The sequence below is a fragment of the Pelobates fuscus genome, chromosome 3 (genome assembly GCF_036172605.1).
Source record: "Pelobates fuscus isolate aPelFus1 chromosome 3, aPelFus1.pri, whole genome shotgun sequence".
NCBI lineage: Eukaryota > Metazoa > Chordata > Amphibia > Anura > Pelobatidae > Pelobates > Pelobates fuscus.
In genome coordinates, this window is record NC_086319.1 from 380,595,801 (window position 1) to 380,618,517 (window position 22,717).

Genomic DNA, 22,717 nt, shown 5'->3' on the forward strand with positions numbered 1-22,717 from the left:
AGCTGTGGACTTTTATATTTCCAACAGAAATACGGTGTCTGTAAGTTATTGGGGTGTTGGGGTAAATATCGCACCTGCCGAATAACGACTGTGCGCATGTCATGAAAAAACAGATTCAATTCTGGAATCAATGTGACGTTCAGAATTTGTGTGCATGGCAGGCTAACAGGAGATGCGGTGTACATTCAATGCGTCTCCATGAAAAGCATTGCATTCAATGCTTCATATATTGAAGAATTTGACTGGCAGTTATTGGCGATTGCATGCATTCACCATTTGTTCTCAAAGTCTATCTATGAGAAGCATCTGATTGGATAAAAGTCATCACTCTTGATTAAGATCAGGGAGTCTGTTACGGTGCTGTATCGCTGGTACGTTTTACTGGCTTTTTTTTTTCTAATTTCTATTTTTTTTTTTTAAACCAAGGGTGGCAGTATTCTAAAATGAATAAGGAACACATTTTAAAACAAAAAAAATTTTTTTTTTTTTTTTTTTTTTAAATGATCATTCTTTTATGGTCTGGTGACATCGAAGGTAATCTATGATGAAATCTTGAAAAAATTACTTTTAATGTTGTTTTTGAGCGAGCTATACTTCTATCAGTGGTAATTATTTGTACAGTGGTTGTTCATAGATTAAGCATTTCAGTGACCTCCTTTACAGGTTAACACAATTATGAGAAGGTTCTATATAAATTGTGGTGAAATGCTCTAGATGTGGAGTAATCACCAAGAATGCCGATTGAATGTTCCTGGTGACTCAACTCTTATAGTTGCAGGATTAGACAAACCCCTCCTATAACGTCCACCATCATTTTTAAAAGTGAGAGTGAAAGTGTGTGGGCCCAATAACATATATATGGATTTGAATTAAAAAATTTAATCTGAACATGCTGAGGAGCGTGCTTTAATAATAATAAAATTATTCTGCAGTGAAGAAGATTAAATGACATCAGAGGGCCAGCTATATGAGATGTTGTCCATTCTTAATATTTTCTTGCACTCTGTGTTGGTTTGTTTACAAATTGCCTACGGTCTCCCTAAGGTAAATTGTATTCCAAACGTCGACTCCTTGCCGACGGTACCTAGAGTGGTATCAGCTAGACCTCACTGACGAGGACCACAGGGGCCAAAATGATCGTCTGGGGTTGTTTTATCTCTAGTGCAGATAGAACTTCCTGGCATTTCAGATCTGGACCGCCATTTTGGATGGTATCGGTCTGATATGCAAATGGTTTAGGTTCTCTCTGTAATGGCTTAAGATGAACTAAAACTAACTTGAGAACTGGGCAAGGACCCAACGAAGGGCAAGCTATTTGAGTTGTTGTAGATATAAAGTTATGTTTTAGACTTTGAGAGATTAGTCAGATGAACCACAGGACACCACCAAAACAACATAAAGATAACCCAACAATTTTATTTTATAATACATCATTTTATTTAAAGCCATTGCGGTGAAATTTATAAAATAAGACAGTGGTACAAGTTTGAGGCAAAGACCAGATTGAAGTCTCTATATAAAACTACCCCATCTTGATATATATGTGTGTAATATAGAGCTCATTGTGAAATATAAATACATAGTTTTAATACTGCAATGCAGATACAAATAAACATGCTAAAAAAAAAGCTCACCTGTCATGTTTTTGTTTTTATTAAAAGTGAATTAAATAGAAAAATCTAACTGTTTCTTTTTGTGTTTTTGTTTTCAACCGTTGTCTCTTTTGAAGTTTATGGTAGTAGCCATTTCACCCGATGGGCCTTCTTGTGGCAGACCCAGAAAGGCTCACTCAGAATGTTAATTCGAAATTAAAATTAAAAAGTCAGTTCACTTTGACTGAAATCCCCAGTATACGCCATGAATACATAATTTATCGTAAAAAGAAATGTTTCTAGATATTATCTGCTTTGGCTCAACGACTGCATCTCTGCGCATGTTACAATACTGTATTATTCCTGCTTTTGCTGTGGTTTAATTTACCCCAAATGGGGAAATGTCTCCAAGCAGGGCAAACCTCTGTTGATATACTCCTCTAGTTAGTACTAAAAGTGCTAGCTAGGGAGCACATACACTGTGGTTGCTATGCCATAGAGCCAAATCTAGGAGGGTTCTTCTGCTCTCCCTGTGAGTCCGTTCTTCATTGGCTTGATTGACAGGTAGGGAGGGACCAATTTTCAAATAGTTTTTTCTCCTAATCTAAACTTTTTGCTAAATAAAGACAAATTACCGTGGAAACCAATTGAATGTCTCTCAACATTTAACACATTGCACCCAGAATGACACCGTATTTACCTTGATAATTCTCTGCAATGTGTACTTTGAGCATTGACTGACTTTAGCCATCAATCAAGTTACACAGCAGAGGAATTAGTTCTACAAGTGCTACCAGAGTCTGGAGGCCATGATTTTATGTATGTCATGTATGTACTGAGCTTTTGAACCATTTGTGACAGTCAACGTACAAAGCACTTCATGCGTCAATTAAAGATAAAAATAAGAAGCAGATTTTACTGAGCTTGGTGAAACCAGACTATTCTAGTGTTTCGCGAGTGAGGTGCCAGCATGACTGAGCTATGGCAGTCCGGTAACAATACCCCATGTGAGGATACCCTAGGAGCTCACAATGATTGGATGCCTTAGCCCCAGTGCAGGGTGGGAAAATCCTGTGCATCCCATATGGTGTATGCATAACCAGGTCTGTTACTAGAAGCACCACAATGAAAATGGGACACATCCCAAAAAGTTAAGAAACAGACAGGTTTTAATTTAAAAAAAAAAACAATTTAAAAAACAAGATAAATAAGCTTTAACAAACATGTTGTATGTCAACATATTAAAAACATTTCAGCACTTTTAACTTTAAACAATATATTTCAACCTGCCTGAATTTTATGCAAAGGATAATTAACACCTAACGTCCCTCCTCTGTCCTGACTCCTGCGTACGTCACAGGGATATAAAGAGACACAAAATAAGTAGTCAGTCAGGAAGAGAAGCCAGAAGTATAAAGGGAAGATTATTGTCTTTTAAATGCTACTGAATAGTCAGAACAAGCAGGGTTTAATGCTACAGTCAAAACATTTCGCCCCAACCTCAACCCAGATAATTTTGCCTTAGGATCCTTATGTAGCCATTGGTTGGCAATAAATCCTGGGTAATGCTACAACCAAAAGGGACATTAAAATTTTGAAAATGATCTCATTCAGATACTTTCAGAATCTAGTTCTTTACTAAAGTTTACTTAATAGATTGTTTATAATTTTAATCTGTAAATTCGGAAGCACTAGGCAGCTCTGCAAATAATTATGGGCGTTAGAGTTACAGATAAGAGATAAAGCAGGGGATATGGGGGTTTAATTGGAATCATCAGATTTAGGGTTGGATGTTAGGTTAAGGCTGGAAGGGTTATGGACGGTTGGTTTAGATTTCTTTTTAGGGAATTTGTGAGTTCTAATTATTCACTAAAGTCATCTGCATGGTGCATCAGCAGTGACTTTGCCATTGTGATGAGCTAAAAAACTGAGCTTGTACAATAGTAAATCTTGTTCCAGTTCCACCGTGAGAATTACATTACTTTTCCTTTAAAAATTAGAAACAGACCTTTAAACTGATCACATTTTATAGAACAGGTATGTGTCCGGGATAGGACTTGTACAATAGAGTTCTTTCTCTGTGATTCTGATCAGCATACGTTACACTGCTCCGGAGAGTCTTCTAGAACCCTAGGAGTGTGATGGTGAATTGGGAAAAACCCCTGCCCCAGCCATCTCCCTCCGCTGACTGTGAGAGGGTTTTACACTTGGCTGGTCATACAGTTGGAGGGTATTAGGACATCTGGAGTAACAGGAATGAGGCAAGGTGGCGGATCGAGTGACATCTGCGGGTGCAGCTTTAAGCCTCTGTGGAAGGTTGGAAGAAAAGATTGCTCAGCTATTAGACCCATTGAATATATACAGACAAATTGCATTAAATAGATGATGCTCTGTTTGTGCGATTTTACAGCCCAGGTTGGTCCTTGGTAAATTCTTTGGATCTCACTTGTATTGTAAATTCCTTTCAGACCTGACATGAATGTCTGATTAATGCATGTGGGGTAAGTCATCATGTTGTGAGACAGTTTATCTTATGAGACGTCTCTGCACTGTGGACTGACCCTTTAACCCATTAAGATGTCACTATCATTAGGTCACTGCTCTCCTTAGTGGGACTGACCTATTAACCTATTAAACATGTCACTGTCATTAGGCTATTGTTCTCTGTTCTCCCCAGTGGGACTGATCATTTTTTCGAGGAAACATGTCACCTTTAAAACATTATCGATACCAGACATAACTAGTTTAGATTCCTGGTATCCCCCCCCCCCCCCCCCCCCTTACCTTTACCACACTTAACTTTTCATGTGTTGAAATATGGTGCAGTACAGGATCAATGGTTTCGTCTGGCTCCTGCAGGGGTAATTCATCTTCCTCAGGTCTTGAATCGGAGCTTCCAAAGTTATTCAACACGCAGGTTACCTGCCATTGAATACGCAAATTAGGACAAGTTCCAAACAATACACACTGAGAGCTATTACAACGTTATCACCTTTTTGCAGTCTAATCTGTACCCCACAAACCCTAAGGGTGATTGAATAGAGAGCTATAACTGTGCAAGGATATTGTCTAGTCTCCGAGTCCCCATGGGCGGCATTCATTGGGCAGTTAACTTGCTATCAAGTTCAGAAATACTCAAAACAACAAATACAGACTGGTCTTAAATATGAACACTGAGAATTCTATATAAGGCACGGTCAGATACAGGTACAACTATACAATAAGCAGAAGAATAGAATTTCATGTTGACCCTTATCGCTTCTGAGTTCAGTTTAGTGATTGAATTAAGTACTGTGCAGATTTTGCTAACAGGCTCGATTCTCTATAGCTCTTCCTTATTTGAACGTAGACATACTAGGGATTATGGAATGGAATAAGTGTATATAGTGGCCCTTATTCTAAATTTCAGTGGTTTAATGAAAAGTCAGCAGCTGTGGCACTCTGTGGGAACTTCCAAAGAAAATCCACTAACTTATACAAAACAATATCTATATATAATATCAATACATTGTGAGCATATACCTACCGTACATTTATTGTGTTTTCTTCTTTCTTTTTATTTGTATATAAGAACATTCTACCCTAAGTCTTTATATAAGGGTAAGGTCAATATACTGTAAGGTCTGCACTTGCACTTTATTGTTTTAAGGTGGTGGTATTTTGTTTTGTATATACTACGGAATATGTATAATAAGTGTCTATTCTGCAAACTGCAATGTGCCTGCTTGTTCCACTGGTTTCTATGGTTACCGCCCCACTTTGAGTACCATAGATTACTTTTTAAAACATAACCCCCACTGTCTCTGGAAGTCTAACACAGCCCTCAGTGGTCACCATTCTCACCAGGAAAACTGCTATGGCTGATCCAGTGATAGTTCCGGCAAGTACATCCCTCCAGTGGTTTCGATATTCAGCCACACGTAAGAGGCAGAGAAGCCAGGACGGGGAGAGCAAAGCCAGACAAAGGGAGGGTTTCACCAGTCGGGATCCCTTCACCCGCAGAACAAGAGTGACATACATCTGTGATGACAAATGAGTATGTAAGTAAGTACCGATACTGTGTGCTGTGCATGGTCTTCTACTATAGTAGACAACTCATTGGCCAAATGTCAGTTGGTTAAATACTGCACCCTTAGTCTACGTATCCAAGTACAGAATTATTGAAACACGTCTATTCATCATTTGCAGAAATGCCGTCAACTTATCCTTGAGTTATGTTCTATGAGAGGTGGAAATAGCTAGTTTTGGTATTTTATCTCAACTGGTGGATATGGTGGACAGTGACCCTATATCTCACCGTGGTGTAAACAGCCGCATAGGCTCCCAGTGCTGCAGGTTTTGAGGGAAAAGCTTTGCGGGCTTCAGTGATAAGGTCAGGGTCTCCTGTGCAAGCATATACTGATGACACATACTGGATGTGCGATACGCAGCCCAGAGCGGTGTAGTTAGGGCGACACACAGACAGGAAGTGCGGGGTCTGGTTACCAGTGACAGTCTGCACGGCCCCAGCAAAGATTACCGTGCAGAACAGACCAAAGGAGAACAGGCCTGGGAGAGAGAGGAGGAAGGAGGAAAACAAACAAAGTTATTATTCTCACCTACTTTAGAATGCAACATTTGTTAAATCAAAGAGGAACCATTACTTCTCTGGCAAGACACAATTAAGTAAAATATTGTGTTGAATATTTACATACAATGTTCTCTATTCTTTGAAATGCGTATTTAGCATTTACCAACTCAATCACAATCCAGTTCAGTTCAGGCGCAATGCGTGGAAGGAGAAAGGCCCTCTCTGTTATATAACCCATCTCTGTGCTAACTGACAGATGCAAAGCGAGCGGACATCCAGGACTAGTGTTAATACAGAAATGTAGATTTATTTATTTCATTTTATTTTTCACACTTCACAAACACATATTTGTGGGGGATAAGGGGATAAGTAAACCACATATTAAAAATCCTAGGAAGTGATGGTTCCTCTTTAACATTATTAATTAGCTGTGTTCTCACCCAGGATTCTGACCACACGGCGCAGTAGGGGGTTGAAGAAGCAGCAGTCACCACATGTGATCACCCTTTCTTTGTTTCGCCATTGAGGATTGATCAGGACAGAGGAAACCTCTCCTATTAAGATCTGGAGCAAGCAGAAAGAGAGCTCTGTAAACATACAGCTCCGCTACGTCTCCACCATGCTAACCATGATTAGCATCTAACATTATTTCTAATATAAAGCTAACCAGCTGTCAGTTTATCTCCTACCTACCACTCCCACCAAACCCCCTGGTCTGACAATGTACAATACTAAATAAAATAACTGGGAATTGGTTTTGATAAACTCATGGTCTCACGTGACTCCCTGAATTACACTGTGGGCCAAAGGAATACAGCCAACCTAAATTACTGTATAAGAGGAGCATACTACCTGCCACGAACTACCTGTCACGAATAGAACGCACGAACAGAGAAAAAAGCATAACAAACTTAACAAATTAGTGTTGGTAAAGTGTATGTATCTATATAGTACGGCTTAGTGTACAAAATCGCTATATTGCATCATTTCCACTCTGCCATTTTCAGCTTCCAATATTAATTCTATGTGAGTATTACTATGACCCCTTCACCCTACCCAGCATCACCCCAACTCTATTCTGTCACTGAACATACATTCTACCACACGGTACTGTTGTCTCTTTTGATTCTATTTCTTTGACCTGTCATTGGACCTGCCCCTAACACCCTATATTCTCAGCGTATTCTATTTTGATTTCACATCTCTAACCTGTCATCGGATATCCATCCTACCACCCTATACACTCTTCATTCTCCATATCTCTAACTTGTCATCGGACATCCATCCTACCACCCTATACACTCTCCATTCTCCATTTTGACTCCATATCGCTAACCTGTCATCGGACATCCATCCTACCACCCTATACACTCTTCATTTTTCATTTTGACTCCATATCGCTAACCTGTCATCGGACATCCATCCTACCACCCTATACACTCTTCATTCGCCATTTTGACTCCATATCTCTAATCTGTCATTGGACATCCATCCTACCACCCTATACACTCTTCATTTGCCATTTTGACTCCATATCTCCAACCTGTCATCGGACATCCATCCTACCACCCTATACACTCTTCATTCTCCATTTTGACTCCATATCTCTAATCTGTCATCGGACGTCCATCCTACCACCCTATACACTCTTCATTCTCCATATCTCTAATCTGTCATCGGACATCCATCCTACCACCCTATACACTCTTCATTCTCCATTTTGACTCCATATCTCTAACCTGTCATTGGACATCCATCCTACCACCCTATACACTCTTCATTCTCCATTTTGACTCCATATCTCTAATCTATCATTGGACGTCCATCCTACTGTGCTGTATTCCTAATGTTTTCTATTTAGATTCCACATATGTAACCTGTCATTCGACGTTCATCTTACTGCCCTCTATTCCAGACTTGGCTGTACTTCGTTCTGCTTACTTAGTTTTAGAGACAGAGTAATGTCTCAGAGTTCAAGAAGACAGGCGATTCACTGTTCCAACCTTATTCCCTATAAAGTACACTGGGCCATAGGGATAACTAATTAACCAAAATGAAGGTGAAACGAGAGAGCATACTGTGCGAATAGAGTGTAAATCTCTGTTTCTGGTAACTGTACCTCTGAGTGCTACATTATATTGTCAGGTCGTTGATTATTATTACATAGCATTATTTAATGTTCTTGTGTTTTCATTTTTTGGACATAAAACATTCCAAACCAATCCTCAACCTGGCTACACATGGCACAGCAGTAATATTTTTAGAACCTTGAGAAAACAATGTTCGGTAATCTTGGGTCCAGCTGTAATCACATTTTATTCCTTAAAACTACCTCTTAAGAGTGATAAAAGAGACATATCCAATATTATAATATCCCACTCTAAACCTATTAAACATAATACGCCTGTGCCAATCTTTTACTGTAAGGATGAGTGAGACGGTAATCCGCGGATATAACAGATGGTGAACATGATTTGTCCCCAAACACAGCCTCCTTAAAGCGATGGAAGTGACATATGCAATATAATATACCCAATTCAATAATACTCTTAACCCTTCCCTAATCCTATTATACATAATAACCCTGTGTCAATATTTTACCGTAAGGATGGGTAGGACAGTGATCAGCGGGTATAAGAGGCGTGGTGGTGCCCGGCTGGCACTCTCAGGACCTGGGTATGGCATGGATAAAGACGAATCATAGCAGAAAAATCCTTGCGTGTGAACAGGGAAGGTGTCCGTGTATTCAAAGTGGTATGAGAGGATGACGGTCCCAGCCATGAGAACCAACTGAAAGTAAAGCATCGTGTGAGTTTGGGAATGAAATACGATTAACAAATGGTAAAAAAGGAGAAGATGAATGTGAGACGTGGAATAAGAAATAATTGTGGGGTGGAAAGATTGTGTAAAAGAAGACGATTATTAAGGGTAAAGAGTTTGGGGGTTAAAGAGGGGGAGAGCTTATGGGGACAGAGGAAACAGGATAAGAGATAGTTTTAAGAAATGGGACAGATGGTAAAAAATTAAAAAGAGTTGATTAACATGTAGAAAAAATAAATAAAATAAATAAAATAAAGCGTAATAAGTAGTAGAGAGTAGATATACGTAAATGGAAAAGGAATGGGGGAAAATTGAGAAAAAGAGGGTTTATGTAGGTGATGTGGAAAAATAAAGACAGAGTCTTAATGAAAAGAGCAGATGGTGAAAGAGAATAGTCAAATGAGAATAATTAAGGTGAAAGGAAAACAAAGAAAAGCAAAAGAGTTTTGTTCGATGCGAGAGAACGCAAATGATGCCGAGGAGGAATGTGAGCAGTGGGGTTGGAGAAGAACAAGTGAGAGTTGCCTGGAGCAATCACAGGTCACTCCTCATCATGTCATCTTCTCTGCTCTCCCGCCTGCTCGGCTTTTTCTCGAGTCTTTCCACCCAACACGGTGGATTTGCTCTGTCATTCGTCTGTCACTTTCATTCCAATGCCTCATCATTGTTCCCAGATTCAGTTCTCCTTTCTAATTCCTCTCCTTCTGCCCTACCTCCATCTCAGCACCCTCATTCCACGTGATGTACATCTCTTCTTGATCCATTTTTTATCCATATTTCACCTGAATCTCAATATTATTTTTTTAGCATAAATTTCGCTACCATATCCGTTCCCTTTCTTTATTCCCCTGTGTTTATGCATAATCCCGTCAACTGCCCACTTTCCTCCTTTATTGACGTTTTTATATTCTGCCCTACTTAATTCTTTACTCGTTCGTTTTTTTTCGTTACATTTACTCATTCTTCTCTTTCTTGTTCTCTAATTCCCCTCGAACTTTCTCCCACTCCACTTTTCCTTTCTCTTTAGAAACCTTTTTTTTTCTATCAGATCTAACCTTCCCTTTCTTCTAATAATATCATTTTCTTCTCTCTCTCTGTCATTCAGTTCTTCTTTAAATATTATAATTCTCACCTTCAATTATCTACAATTTCTCAACTCACTGCTTAGAATGCAGCCTAGGAGACCTTCCTTATAACTATAATAATAAAACCGCTGTATCAGTGAAAGAAATTGCAGTTAGGGCACCATTAAAAGCAATAGATGAAAAAGCTCAACAGACTGAATAAATCGCACCAAACTTTTACTGTAAATGAAATGCCATTGCCGCACCTCTCTCATTCAATTTAATTTATTTTGCCCTCTATCATACTTCTCATTCATAAATTTGGACGTTTTCTGGCCATTTTTGTGTTAGTTCATACTAAATAATTGGTTACTCAATATTTATACAATTTATTGTTCAAACACTTTCTGCTACTAAAGTATGTATTTTTCTATTCATTGTCATTCACATTGCTTGATCTCTGCTCTCCTTCATTCATGTACCATTTCCTCCCACCTGGTTCATTCACACCCTATCTACTTCCCAAGGTACTGGATATCACTTGATTGGTAGATCTTCCATTCCCAGCTAATCCTTTTTTTTTTTTTTTTTTTACTCCAACATTCTTACCTTTTTCTCATACACACATTCCTTTATTCATTATTTAGCAGTTTATGTTTCTCTCTCATTCTGTTGGGGTACCTGTTATTTTAAAAGGATACTATAATCATCAGAACCACTACAGCTTAATGCTGTTGTTCTGGGGCATTTAGCTTGTTGTCGCCTGCAGTCTGATGAGTGTGTAAACATTGCCTTTTCTGAGAAAACTCAGTGTTTACACTGCTCCATAGCCCCACCTTTATTGTCTGTCACTTGCACAGCCACTAGAGGGACTTCCTTAGGTTTAGTCCTGCAAAGATTGCATTACTGATGTTCAGCTCTGCATGGAAACACTAAAAGCTACCCATAGAGGTGCTGCCATTTGCTTCCCCATGGGGAAACATTTGATTAGCAGAAATCATGAAGGTTAATGATCAGGAAGTCAGGGCGGCGACAATGGTACGGCGAGGCATTAAAGGTACCTGTTTAAATAAATCTGGGGGTGAGGGGAGCCTGAATCAAAATAGGTAGGTTAGCACTATAGCGCGTCTCTATTCCTAACTCGATCGTGTTCTGAAACGTTCATGCTGTGATGTAATGCTTGATTTATATATATATATATTTACGAAGAGTGATAACACCAGCAATGGTCATCAGTGGCGTAGCAAGGGGGGTGGGTCCGCCCTGGGCGGCACATTTGTGGGGGTGGCAAGGTCCCTGCTCCCACCTTCTGAGTGAGACCTGGCAGCACCCTGCTCTGCTTGCCAGGTCTCCATGTGGTACAGAGAGAGGGAGAGGGGGCAGGAGGATGGGAAGAGAGGTCACTTCCTGTGCTCTCCTGTCCTGCGGAGTGAAGAGGAAGAGCAGCCTGGCAGAGACATTAGGTAAGCTCTTCCCTGCATAGATCCCCCTGCCTCCCTGACAGCCCCCCTCCTCCCTATACAGCTCCCCTCTCCCCCCTCCCTGCACAGCTCCCCTCTCCCCCTGACACCCCCCCCCCACAGCTCTCCTCTCCCCCTGACACCCCCCTCTCCCTGCATAGCTCCCCTCTCCCCCTGACACCCCCCTCTCCCTGCATAGCTCCCCTCTCCCCCTGACACCCCTCCTCCCTGCACAGCTCCCCTCTCCCCCTGACACCCCCCCTCACAGCTCTCCTCTCCCCCTGACACCCCCCTCTCCCTGCATAGCTCTCCTCTCCCCCTGACACCCCCCTCTCCCTGCACAGCTCCCCTCTCCCCCTGACGCCACTCTCCCCCTGCACAGATCCCCTCTCTCCCTGCCTCCCCTGCACTCTGCACAGATCCCCTCTCCCCCTACCTCCCATGCACAGATCCTCCTGCCTCCCTGATCAACTCCCTGCACAGATCCCCTCTCCCCCTGCCTCCCCTGCACTTTCACAGATCCCCTCTACCCCTGCCTCCTCAGCACCCTGACAGTCCCCCTCCCTCCCCTGCGCAGATACCTTCTCCCCTGCACGGTCCCCCTCCCTTCACAGACCCCACTCCGTCCCTGCACCCTCCACACACACCATCCCTCCCAAAAAATAAAAATATATAAAGTAAAAGTAAAAAAATTCATTCAATAAGCTGCGTTTCACTCCTAAGTGTTTCTTTTCACACCAATAAAAAGTTAAATATACTGAAGCACTTCAGTAACAATAATTATTTAAAGGAACCCTCTGCCCAAATAGGCAAACCCACCCCCAAAGAAATTACTGTTTAGTAGATATGCCTCCAATGAATTACATGCATGAATTTATTGGGTCTATATCTTAAAAAAACTTGAAAAGGTTGTAAACTGTGTTGGGCCAAAGGCGTGGAGTATTAAAAAGAGGTATGTCTGGTGCAGCCACTGCTGGCCATACAGGTCTGTGGTTGAAGAACAGAGCATCTCTGCCAGACATGTACCCTTTAACCCCAGTTGATACTTTCCCCAACCTTTTCTGACCAGGCTAGACACAGTAGACTGTAACTCCCATCATTCTAATCCAGTCTCGGTCTGCTATCTGTAACGCAAACATGGGTAATTCAATTTACCACATTTCACTTATTCCCAACACTTTTACATTAAAACTGGCGTATAACACGTTCTCTCTAGCTTCTCCACCAGTACACATCGCGGTCCACTTCCCCTTTCCACTACTTACACTCTAATTCACAAATTATAGTAGCAAACACTTAATCTGGGTTATGAAGGGAGAAGGGGGGAGTGCGGAGATGGCATGAATTATTGCAAAGAGAGTGTAAAGGAGCGAGAGAGCAGAAAGAGGAGTCAGGAGTAGAGCACTAAAAGAAAGATGGGAAAATTAAATAACATGGGGTATAAGTAAGGGGCAATTAAATACCTCTACAAACAGGAAGCATGGGATGATAGATGTACTGCTCTTTATCTCGGGCTCTCCAGGTGCCATGGGGAAGGCACGACTTGCAACAACAGTACCTGTAACACAACAAAACAGTCTCTTTATTCAGTAACTAACTCAGGAGCCGGGTTACTGTAATAAGATGTTACAGGGTAATAAGGCACTCAGGAGCCGGGTTACTGTAATAAGATGTTACAGGGTAATAAGGCACTCAGGAGCCGGGTTACTGTAATAAGATGTTACAGGGTAATAAGGCACTCAGGAGCCGGGTTACTGTAATAAGATGTTACAGGGTAATAAGGCACTCAGGAGCTGGGTTACTGTAATAAGATGTTACAGGGTAATAAGGCGCTCAGGAGCTGGGTTACTGTAATAAGATGTTACAGGGTAATAAGGCGCTCAGGAGCCGGGTTACTGTAATAAGATGTTACAGGGTAATAAGGCACTCAGGGGCCGGGTTACTGTAATAAGATGTTACAGGGTAATAAGGCACTCAGGAGCCGGGTTACTGTAATAAGATGTTACAGTGTAATAAGGCACTCAGGAGCCGGGTTACTGTAATAAGATGTTACAGGGTAATAAGGCACTCAGGAGCCGGGTTACTGTAATAAGATGTTACAGGGGTAATAAGGCACTCAGGAGCCGGGTTACTGTAATAAGATGTTACAGGGTAATAAGGCACTCAGGAGCAGGGTTACTGTAATAAGATGTTACAGGGTAATAAGGCACTCAGGAGCCGGGTTACTGTAATAAGATGGTACAGGGGTAATAAGGCACTCAGGAGCCGGGTTACTGTAATAAGATGTTACCGGGTAATAAGGCACTCAGGAGCTGGGTTACTGTAATAAGATGTTACAGGGTAATAAGGCACTCAGGAGCCGGGTTACTGTAATAAGATGTTACAGGGTAATAAGGCACTCAGGAGCCGGGTTACTGTAATAAGATGTTACAGGGTAATAAGGCACTCAGGAGCCGGGTTACTGTAATAAGATGTTACAGGGTAATAAGGCACTCAGGAGCCGGGTTACTGTAATAAGATGTTACAGGGTAATAAGGCACTCAGGAGCCGGGTTACTGTAATAAGATGTTACAGGGTAATAAGGCACTCAGGAGCCGGGTTACTGTAATAAGATGTTACAGGGGTAATAAGGCACTCAGGAGCAGGGTTACTGTAATAAGATGTTACAGGGTAATAAGGCACTCAGGAGCAGGGTTACTGTAATAAGATGTTACAGGGTAATAAGGCACTCAGGAGCCGGGTTACTGTAATAAGATGGTACAGGGGTAATAAGGCACTCAGGAGCCGGGTTACTGTAATAAGATGTTACCGGGTAATAAGGCACTCAGGAGCTGGGTTACTGTAATAAGATGTTACAGGGTAATAAGGCGCTCAGGAGCCGGGTTACTGTAATAAGATGTTACAGGGTAATAAGGCACTCAGGAACCGGGTTACTGTAATAAGATGTTACAGGGTAATAAGGCACTCAGGAGCCGTGTTACTGTAATAAGATGTTACAGGGTAATAAGGCACTCAGGGGCCGGGTTACTGTAATAAGATGTTACAGGGTAATAAGGCACTCAGGAGCCGGGTTACTGTAATAAGATGTTACAGGGTAATAAGGCACTCAGGAGCCGGGTTACTGTAATAAGATGTTACAGGGTAATAAGGCACTCAGGAGCCGGGTTACTGTAATAAGATGTTACAGGGGTAATAAGGCACTCAGGAGCCGGGTTACTGTAATAAGATGTTACAGGGTAATAAGGCACTCAGGAGCAGGGTTACTGTAATAAGATGTTACAGGGTAATAAGGCACTCAGGAGCCGGGTTACTGTAATAAGATGGTACAGGGGTAATAAGGCACTCAGGAGCCGGGTTACTGTAATAAGATGTTACCGGGTAATAAGGCACTCAGGAGCTGGGTTACTGTAATAAGATGTTACAGGGTAATAAGGCACTCAGGAGCCGGGTTACTGTAATAAGATGTTACAGGGTAATAAGGCACTCAGGAGCCGGGTTACTGTAATAAGATGTTACAGGGTAATAAGGCACTCAGGAGCCGGGTTACTGTAATAAGATGTTACAGGGTAATAAGGCACTCAGGAGCCGGGTTACTGTAATAAGATGTTACAGGGTAATAAGGCACTCAGGAGCCGGGTTACTGTAATAAGATGTTACAGGGTAATAAGGCACTCAGGAGCCGGGTTACTATAATAAGATGTTACAGGGGTAATAAGGCACTCAGGAGCAGGGTTACTGTAATAAGATGTTACAGGGTAATAAGGCACTCAGGAGCAGGGTTACTGTAATAAGATGTTACAGGGTAATAAGGCACTCAGGAGCCGGGTTACTGTAATAAGATGGTACAGGGGTAATAAGGCACTCAGGAGCCGTGTTACTGTAATAAGATGTTACAGGGTAATAAGGCACTCAGGGGCCGGGTTACTGTAATAAGATGTTACAGGGTAATAAGGCGCTCAGGAGCCGGGTTACTGTAATAAGATGTTACAGGGTAATAAGGCACTCAGGAGCCGGGTTACTGTAATAAGATGTTACAGGGTAATAAGGCACTCAGGAGCCGGGTTACTGTAATAAGATGTTACAGGGTAATAAGGCACTCAGGGGCCGGGTTACTGTAATAAGATGTTACAGGGTAATAAGGCGCTCAGGAGCCGGGTTACTGTAATAAGATGTTACAGGGTAATAAGGCACTCAGGAGCCGGGTTACTGTAATAAGATGTTACAGGGTAATAAGGCACTCAGGAGCCGTGCTACTGTAATAAGATGTTACAGGGTAATAAGGCACTCAGGGGCCGGGTTACTGTAATAAGATGTTACAGGGTAATAAGGCACTCAGGAGCCGGGTTACTGTAATAAGATGTTACATGGTAATAAGGCGCTCAGGAGCCGGGTTACTGTAATAAGATGTTACGGGGTAATAAGGCACTCAGGAGCCCGGTTACTGTAATAAGATGTTACAGGGTAATAAGGCACTCAGGAGCCGTGTTACTGTAATAAGATGTTACAGGGTAATAAGGCACTCAGGGGCCGGGTTACTGTAATAAGATGTTACAGGGTAATAAGGCGCTCAGGAGCCGGGTTACTGTAATAAGATGTTACAGGGTAATAAGGCACTCAGGAGCCGGGTTACTGTAATAAGATGTTACAGGGTAATAAGGCACTCAGGAGCCGTGCTACTGTAATAAGATGTTACAGGGTAATAAGGCACTCAGGGGCCGGGTTACTGTAATAAGATGTTACAGGGTAATAAGGCACTCAGGAGCCGGGTTACTGTAATAAGATGTTACATGGTAATAAGGCGCTCAGGAGCCGGGTTACTGTAATAAGATGTTACGGGGTAATAAGGCACTCAGGAGCCCGGTTACTGTAATAAGATGTTACGGGGTAATAAGGCACTCAGGAGCCGGGTTACTGTAATAAGATGTTACAGGGTAATAAGGCACTCAGGAGCCGGGTTACTGTAATAAGATGTTACAGGGTAATAAGGTACTCAGGAGCCAGGTTACTGTAATAAGATGTTACAGGGGTAATAAGGCACTCAGGAGCCGGGTTACTGTAATAAGACGTTACGGGGCAATAAGGCACTCAGGAGCCAGGTTACTGTAATAAGATGTTACGGGGTAATAAGGCACTCAGGAGCCGGGTTACTGTAATAAGATGTTACAGGGTAATAAGGCATTCAGGAGCCGGGTTACTGTAATAAGATGTTACAGGGTAATAAGGTACTCAGGAGCCGGGTTACTGTAATAAGATGTTACAGGGTAATAAGGCACTCAGGAGCCGGGTTACTGTAATAAGATGTTACAGGGGGTAATAAGGCACTCAGGAGCCGGGTTACTGTAATAAGATGTTACGGGGTAATAAGGCACTCAGGAGCCGGGTTACTGTAATAAGATGTTACGGGGTAATAAGGCACTCAGGAGGCGGGTTACTGTAATAAGATGTTACAGGGTAATAAGGCACTCAGGAGCCGGATTACTGTAATAAGATGTTACCGGGTAATAAGGCACTCAGGAGCCGGGTTACTGTAATAAGATGTTACAGGGTAATAAGGCACTCAGGAGCCGGGTTACTGTAATAAGATGTTACAGGGTAATAAGGCACTCAGGAACCGGGTTACTGTAATAAGATGTTACAGTGTAATAAGGCACTCAGGAGCCGGATTACTGTAATAAGATGTTACAGGGTAATAAGGCACTCAGAAGCCGGGTTACTGTAATATGATGTTACAGGGTAATAAGACGCTCAGGAGCCGAGTTACTGTAATAAGATGTTACAGGGTAATAAGGCACTCAGGAGCCGGGTTACTGTAATAAGATGCTGTAGGGCTAATAAGGCAATAAGGAGCCGGGTTACTGTAATAAGATGTTACTGGGTAATAAGGCACTCAGGAGCCGAGTTACTGTAATAAGATGTTACAGGGTAATAAGGCACTCAGGAGCCGGGTTTCTGTAATAAGATGTTACAGTGTAATAAGGCACTCAGGTTACTGTGATAAGATGTTACTGGGGTAATAAGACGCTCAGGAGCCGGGTTACTGTAATAAGATGTTACAGGGTAATACGGCACTCAGGAGCCGGGTTACTGTAATAAGATGCTGTAGGGCTAATAAGGCAATAAGGAGCCGGGTTACTGTAATAAGATGTTACTGGGTAATAAGGCACTCAGGAGCCGAGTTACTGTAAGATGTTACAGGGTAATAAGGCACTCAGGAGCCGGGTTACTGTAATAAGATGTTACAGGGTAATAAGGCACTCAGGAGCGGGGTTACTGTAATAAGATGTTACAGGGTAATAAGGCGCTGGGTTACTGTAATAAGATGTTACAGGGTAATAAGGCGCTCAGGGGCTGGGTTACTGTAATAAGATGTTACAGGGTAATAAGGCACTCAGGAGCTGGGTTACTGTAATAAGATGTTACGGGGTAATAAGGCACTCAGGAGCCGGGTTACTGTAATAAGATGTTACAGGGGTAATAAGGCACTCAGGAGCCGGGTTACTGTAATAAGATGTTACTGGGGTAATAAGACGCTCAGGAGCCGAGTTACTGTAATAAGATGTTACAGGGTAATAAGGCACTCAGGAGCCGGGTTACTGTAATAAGATGTTACAGTGTAATAAGGCACTCAGGAGCCGGGTTACTGTAATAAGATGCTGTAGGGCTAATAAGGCAATAAGGAGCCGGGTTACTGTAATAAGATGTTACTGGGTAATAAGGCACTCAGGAGCCGAGTTACTGTAATAAGATGTTACAGGGTAATAAGGCACTCAGGAGCCGGGTTACTGTAATAAGATGTTACAGGGTAATAAGACGCTCAGGGGCCGGGTTACTGTAATAAGATGTTACAGTGTAATAAGGCACTCAGGAACTGGGTTACTGTAATAAGATGTTACAGGGTAATAAGGCACTCAGGAGCCGGGTTACTGTAATAAGATGTTACAGGGTAATAAGGCACTCAGGAGCCGGGTTACTGTAATAAGATGTTACAGGGTAATAAGGCACTCAGAAGCCGGGTTACTGTAATAAGATGTTACAGGGGTAATAAGGCACTCAGAAGCCAGGTTACTGTAATAAGATCTTACTGGGGTAATAAGGCGCTCAGGGGCCGGGTTACTGTAATAAGATGTTACAGGGTAATAAGGCACTCAGGAGCCGGGTTACTGTAATAAGATGCTGTAGGGCTAATAAGGCAATAAGGAGCCGGGTTACTGTAATAAGATGTTACTGGGTAATAAGGCACTCAGGAGCCGAGTTACTGTAATAAGATGTTACAGGGTAATAAGGCACTCAGGAGCCGGGTTACTGTAATAAGATGTTACAGGGTAATAAGGCGCTCAGGGGCCGGGTTACTGTAATAAGATGTTACAGGGTAATAAGGCACTCAGGAGCCGGGTTACTGTAATAAGATGTTACAGGGTAATAAGGCACTCAGGAGCCGGGTTACTGTAATAAGATGCTGTAGGGCTAATAAGGCAATAAGGAGCCGGGTTACTGTAATAAGATGTTACGGGGTAATAAGGCAATCAGGAGCCGGGTTACTGTAATAAGATGTTACAGGGTAATAAGGCACTCAGGAGCCGGGTTACTGTAATAAGATGTTACAGGGTAATAAGGCACTCAGGAGCCGGGTTACTGTAATAAGATGTTACAGGGTAATAAGGCGCTCAGGGGCCGGGTTACTGTAATAAGATGTTACAGTGTAATAAGGCACTCAGGAGCCGGGTTACTGTAATAAGATGTTACAGGGTAATAAGGCACTCAGGAGCCGGGTTACTGTAATAAGATGTTACAGCGTAATAAGGCACTCAGGAGCCGGGTTACTGTAATAAGATGTTACAGGGTAATAAGGCACTCAGAAGCCGGGTTACTGTAATAAGATGTTACAGGGTAATAAGTCACTCAGGAGCCAGGTTACTGTAATAAGATGTTACAGGGGTAATAAGGCACTCAGGAGCCAGGTTACTGTAATAAGATCTTACTGGGGTAATAAGGCGCTCAGGGGCCGGGTTACTGTAATAAGATGTTACAGGGTAATAAGGGACTCAGGAGCCGGGTTACTGTTAGAAGAATTTACAGGGTAATAAGGCACTCAAGAGCCAGGTTACTGTAATAAGATGTTACAGGTTAATAAGACACTCAGGAGCCGGGTTACTGTAATAAGATGTTACAGGGGTAATAAGGCACTCAGGAGCCGGGTTACTGTAATAAGATGTTACAGGGTAATAAGGCACTCAGGAGCCGGGTTACTGTAATAAGATGTTACGGGATAATAAGGCAATCAGGAGCTGGGTTACTGTAATAAGATGTTACAGGGTAATAAGGCACTCAGGAGCCGGGTTACTGTAATAAGATGTTACAGGGGTAATAAGACACTCAGGAGCCGGGTTACTGTAATAAGATGTTACGGGGTAATAAGGCAATCAGGAGCCGGGTTACTGTAATAAGATGTTACAGGGTAATAAGGCACTCAGGAGCCGGGTTACTGTAATAAGATGTTACAGGTTAATAAGACACTCAGGAGCCGGGTTACTGTAATAAGATGTTACAGGTGTAATAAGGCACTCAGGAGCCGGGTCACTGTAATAAGATGTTACAGGGTAATAAGGCACTCAGGAGCCGGGTTACTGTAATAAGATGTTACAGGTTAATAAGACACTCAGGAGCCAGGTTACTGTAATAAGATGTTACAGGGTAACAAGGCACTCAGGAGCCGGGTTACTGTAATAAGATGTTACAGGGTAATAAGGCACTCAGGAGCCGGGTTACTGTAATAAGATGTTACGAGGTAATAAGACACTCAGGAGCCGGGTTACTGTAATAAGATGTTACAGGGTAATAAGGCGCTCAGGACCTGGGTTACTGTAATAAGATGTTACAGGGTAATAAGGCGCTCAGGAGCCGGGCTACTGTAATAAAATGGTACGGGGTAATAAGGCACTCTGGAGCCGGTTACTGTAATAAGATGTTACAGGGTAATAAGGCGCTCAGGAGCCGCGTTACTGTAATAAGATGCTACCGGGTAATAAGGCACTCAGGAGCCGCGTTACTGTAATAAGATGTTACAGGGTAATAAGGCACTCAGGAGCCGTGTTACTGTAATAAGATGTTACAGGGTAATAAGGCACTCAGGAGCCGGGTTACTGTAATAAGATGTTACAGGGGTAATAAGGCACTCAGGAGCCGGGTTACTGTAATAAGATGTTACAGGGGTAATAAGGCACTCAGGAGCCAGGTTACTGTAATAAGATGTTACAGGGTAATAAGGCACTCAGGAGCCGGGTTACTGTAATAAGATGTTACAGGGGTAATAAGGCACTCAGGAGCCGGGTTACTGTAATAAGATGTTACAGGGTAATAAGGCACTCAGGAGCCGGGTTACTGTAATAAGATGTTACATGTAATAAGGCACTCAGGAGCCTGGTTACTGTAATAAGATGTTACAGGGTAATAAGGCACTCAGGAGCCGGGTTACTGTAATAAGATGTTACAGGGTAATAAGGCACTCAGGAGCCTGGTTACTGTAATAAGATGTTACAGGGTAATAAGGCACTCAGGAGCCGGGTTACTGTAATAAGATGTTACAGGGTAATAAGGCACTCAGGAGCCGGGTTACTGTAATAAGATGTTAGAGGAGTATCGCATTCAGGAGCCGGGTCACTGTAATAAGATGTTACATGGTAACAAGGCACTCAGGAGCCGGGTTACTGTAATAAGATGTTACAGGGTAATAAGGCACCCAGGAGCCGGGTTACTGTAATAAGATGTTAGAGGAGTATCGCAATCAGGAGCCGGGTTACTGTAATAAGATGTTACAGGGTAACAAGGCACTCAGGAGCCGGGTTACTGTAATAAGATGTTACAGGGTAATAAGGCACTCAGGAGCTGGGTTACTGTAATAAGATGTTACAGGGTAATAAGGCACTCAGGAGCCGGGTTACTGTAATAAGATGTTACAGGGTAATAAGGCACTCCGGAGCCGGATTACTGTAATAAGATGTTACAGGGTAATAAGGCACTCAGGAGCCGGTTTACTGTAATAAGATGTTACAGGGTAATAAGGCACTCAGGAGCCGGGTTACTGTAATACAATTGAATATGTGAAATATATTTTAAAGGCAGAATGCATCATATTTATTTTCAGTTAATAAAGTTATCCCCGTCCATTTCCCCAGCTTTTCACAGACCTGTGGGCATCGTCTAGATATTCTCCCTCCCAATCACGGTCCAGGGGTTCAGCTCAGAGGGAGGAGACACAGCTGGCAGACATTTCGGTACCCTCCCTGAATCACAGCCTGCAAAGGACAGGAGGGAGAAAGGAAAAAGCAGGATGGTGGGAGGGGGAGAAGCAGAATGAAAAGGGATGAGAAATTGCAAAAAATAGATGGTAACAGATAAAAGATTTGGGGAAGGAAATTGGTGGATTCTAAGCGATAGAGGGAAGAATGATTATGGAAAGTAAAAGATGGAGAGATTGGTATAGATACGCAGTGGGAATGAAAATCGTGAAAAGAGAAGAATAGAGAATAGGTAGAATGTTCGAACGGATACAAAGACAATAAAGAGAGTAAATGGGCTCCAGAGAGTAAAACGGCAGGGAAGAAAAAATATAAATGAGAAATGGAGCCAAATGGTGGGAAATTTGCTGGAAGGATGATGGATAAACAAAGAATGCCTTAATGAAAGCGAACGGGGAGATGGAGGTCTGGAAGAGGAGGGAGGCAGCTGTAGGCATCTCATTAGTAGGCTGACGGCATATGCTGTCTGATGTGAACACCCACCTATACCTGCGATCTTCGATACGGGAATCTCAGCCCGATCACTGCAATCAGAATACTGCTACAGGAGCTTCATACAGCCAGTGTGCAACATTCACATCATGGTTACTGTAACAACAACCTTCCGTGTGTTATATTAAATAACCCCCACCTCCAGTGTTATACAATCACACACCCCTAGCACAGCCAAAATACCCCCCTCTCCTGCTATACAATCACACCCCTAGCACAGCCAAAATACCCCCCTCTCCTACTATACAACCACACCCCTAGCACAGCCAAAATACCCCCTCTCCTGCTATACAATCACACCCCTAGCACAGCCAAAATACCCCCTCTCCTACTATACAATCACACCCCTAGCACAGCCAAAATACCCCCCTCTCCTGCTATACAATCACACCCCTAGCACAGCCAAAATACCCCCTCTCCTGCT

The 22,717-nt window shown here is 42.5% G+C and overlaps 1 protein-coding gene across 4 annotated transcripts; it reads right to left on the reverse strand.

Annotated features, from left to right (window-relative positions):
• Positions 1 to 3,682: 3,682 nt before the first annotated feature.
• Positions 3,683 to 22,483, reverse strand: PLPPR2 (phospholipid phosphatase related 2). 4 transcript variants are annotated; one of them, XM_063449564.1, is made up of 9 exons: positions 22,291 to 22,482; positions 21,691 to 21,798; positions 12,970 to 13,064; positions 8,764 to 8,952; positions 6,603 to 6,726; positions 5,890 to 6,140; positions 5,436 to 5,612; positions 4,393 to 4,514; positions 3,683 to 3,899 (listed from the first exon to the last, which is right to left on the reverse strand). In XM_063449564.1, exons 2-9 carry the CDS (start codon positions 21,698 to 21,700, stop codon positions 3,794 to 3,796), a joined length of 1,074 nt encoding a protein of 357 aa, XP_063305634.1. In that variant the 5' UTR covers positions 21,701 to 21,798; positions 22,291 to 22,482; the 3' UTR covers positions 3,683 to 3,793. The 4 variants fall into 4 exon arrangements, with proteins under 4 accessions (XP_063305634.1, XP_063305633.1, XP_063305635.1 ...); XM_063449563.1 differs by having other exon boundaries at positions 22,285 to 22,482; XM_063449565.1 differs by lacking the exon at positions 21,691 to 21,798 and having other exon boundaries at positions 22,285 to 22,483.
• Positions 22,484 to 22,717: the final 234 nt, after the last annotated feature.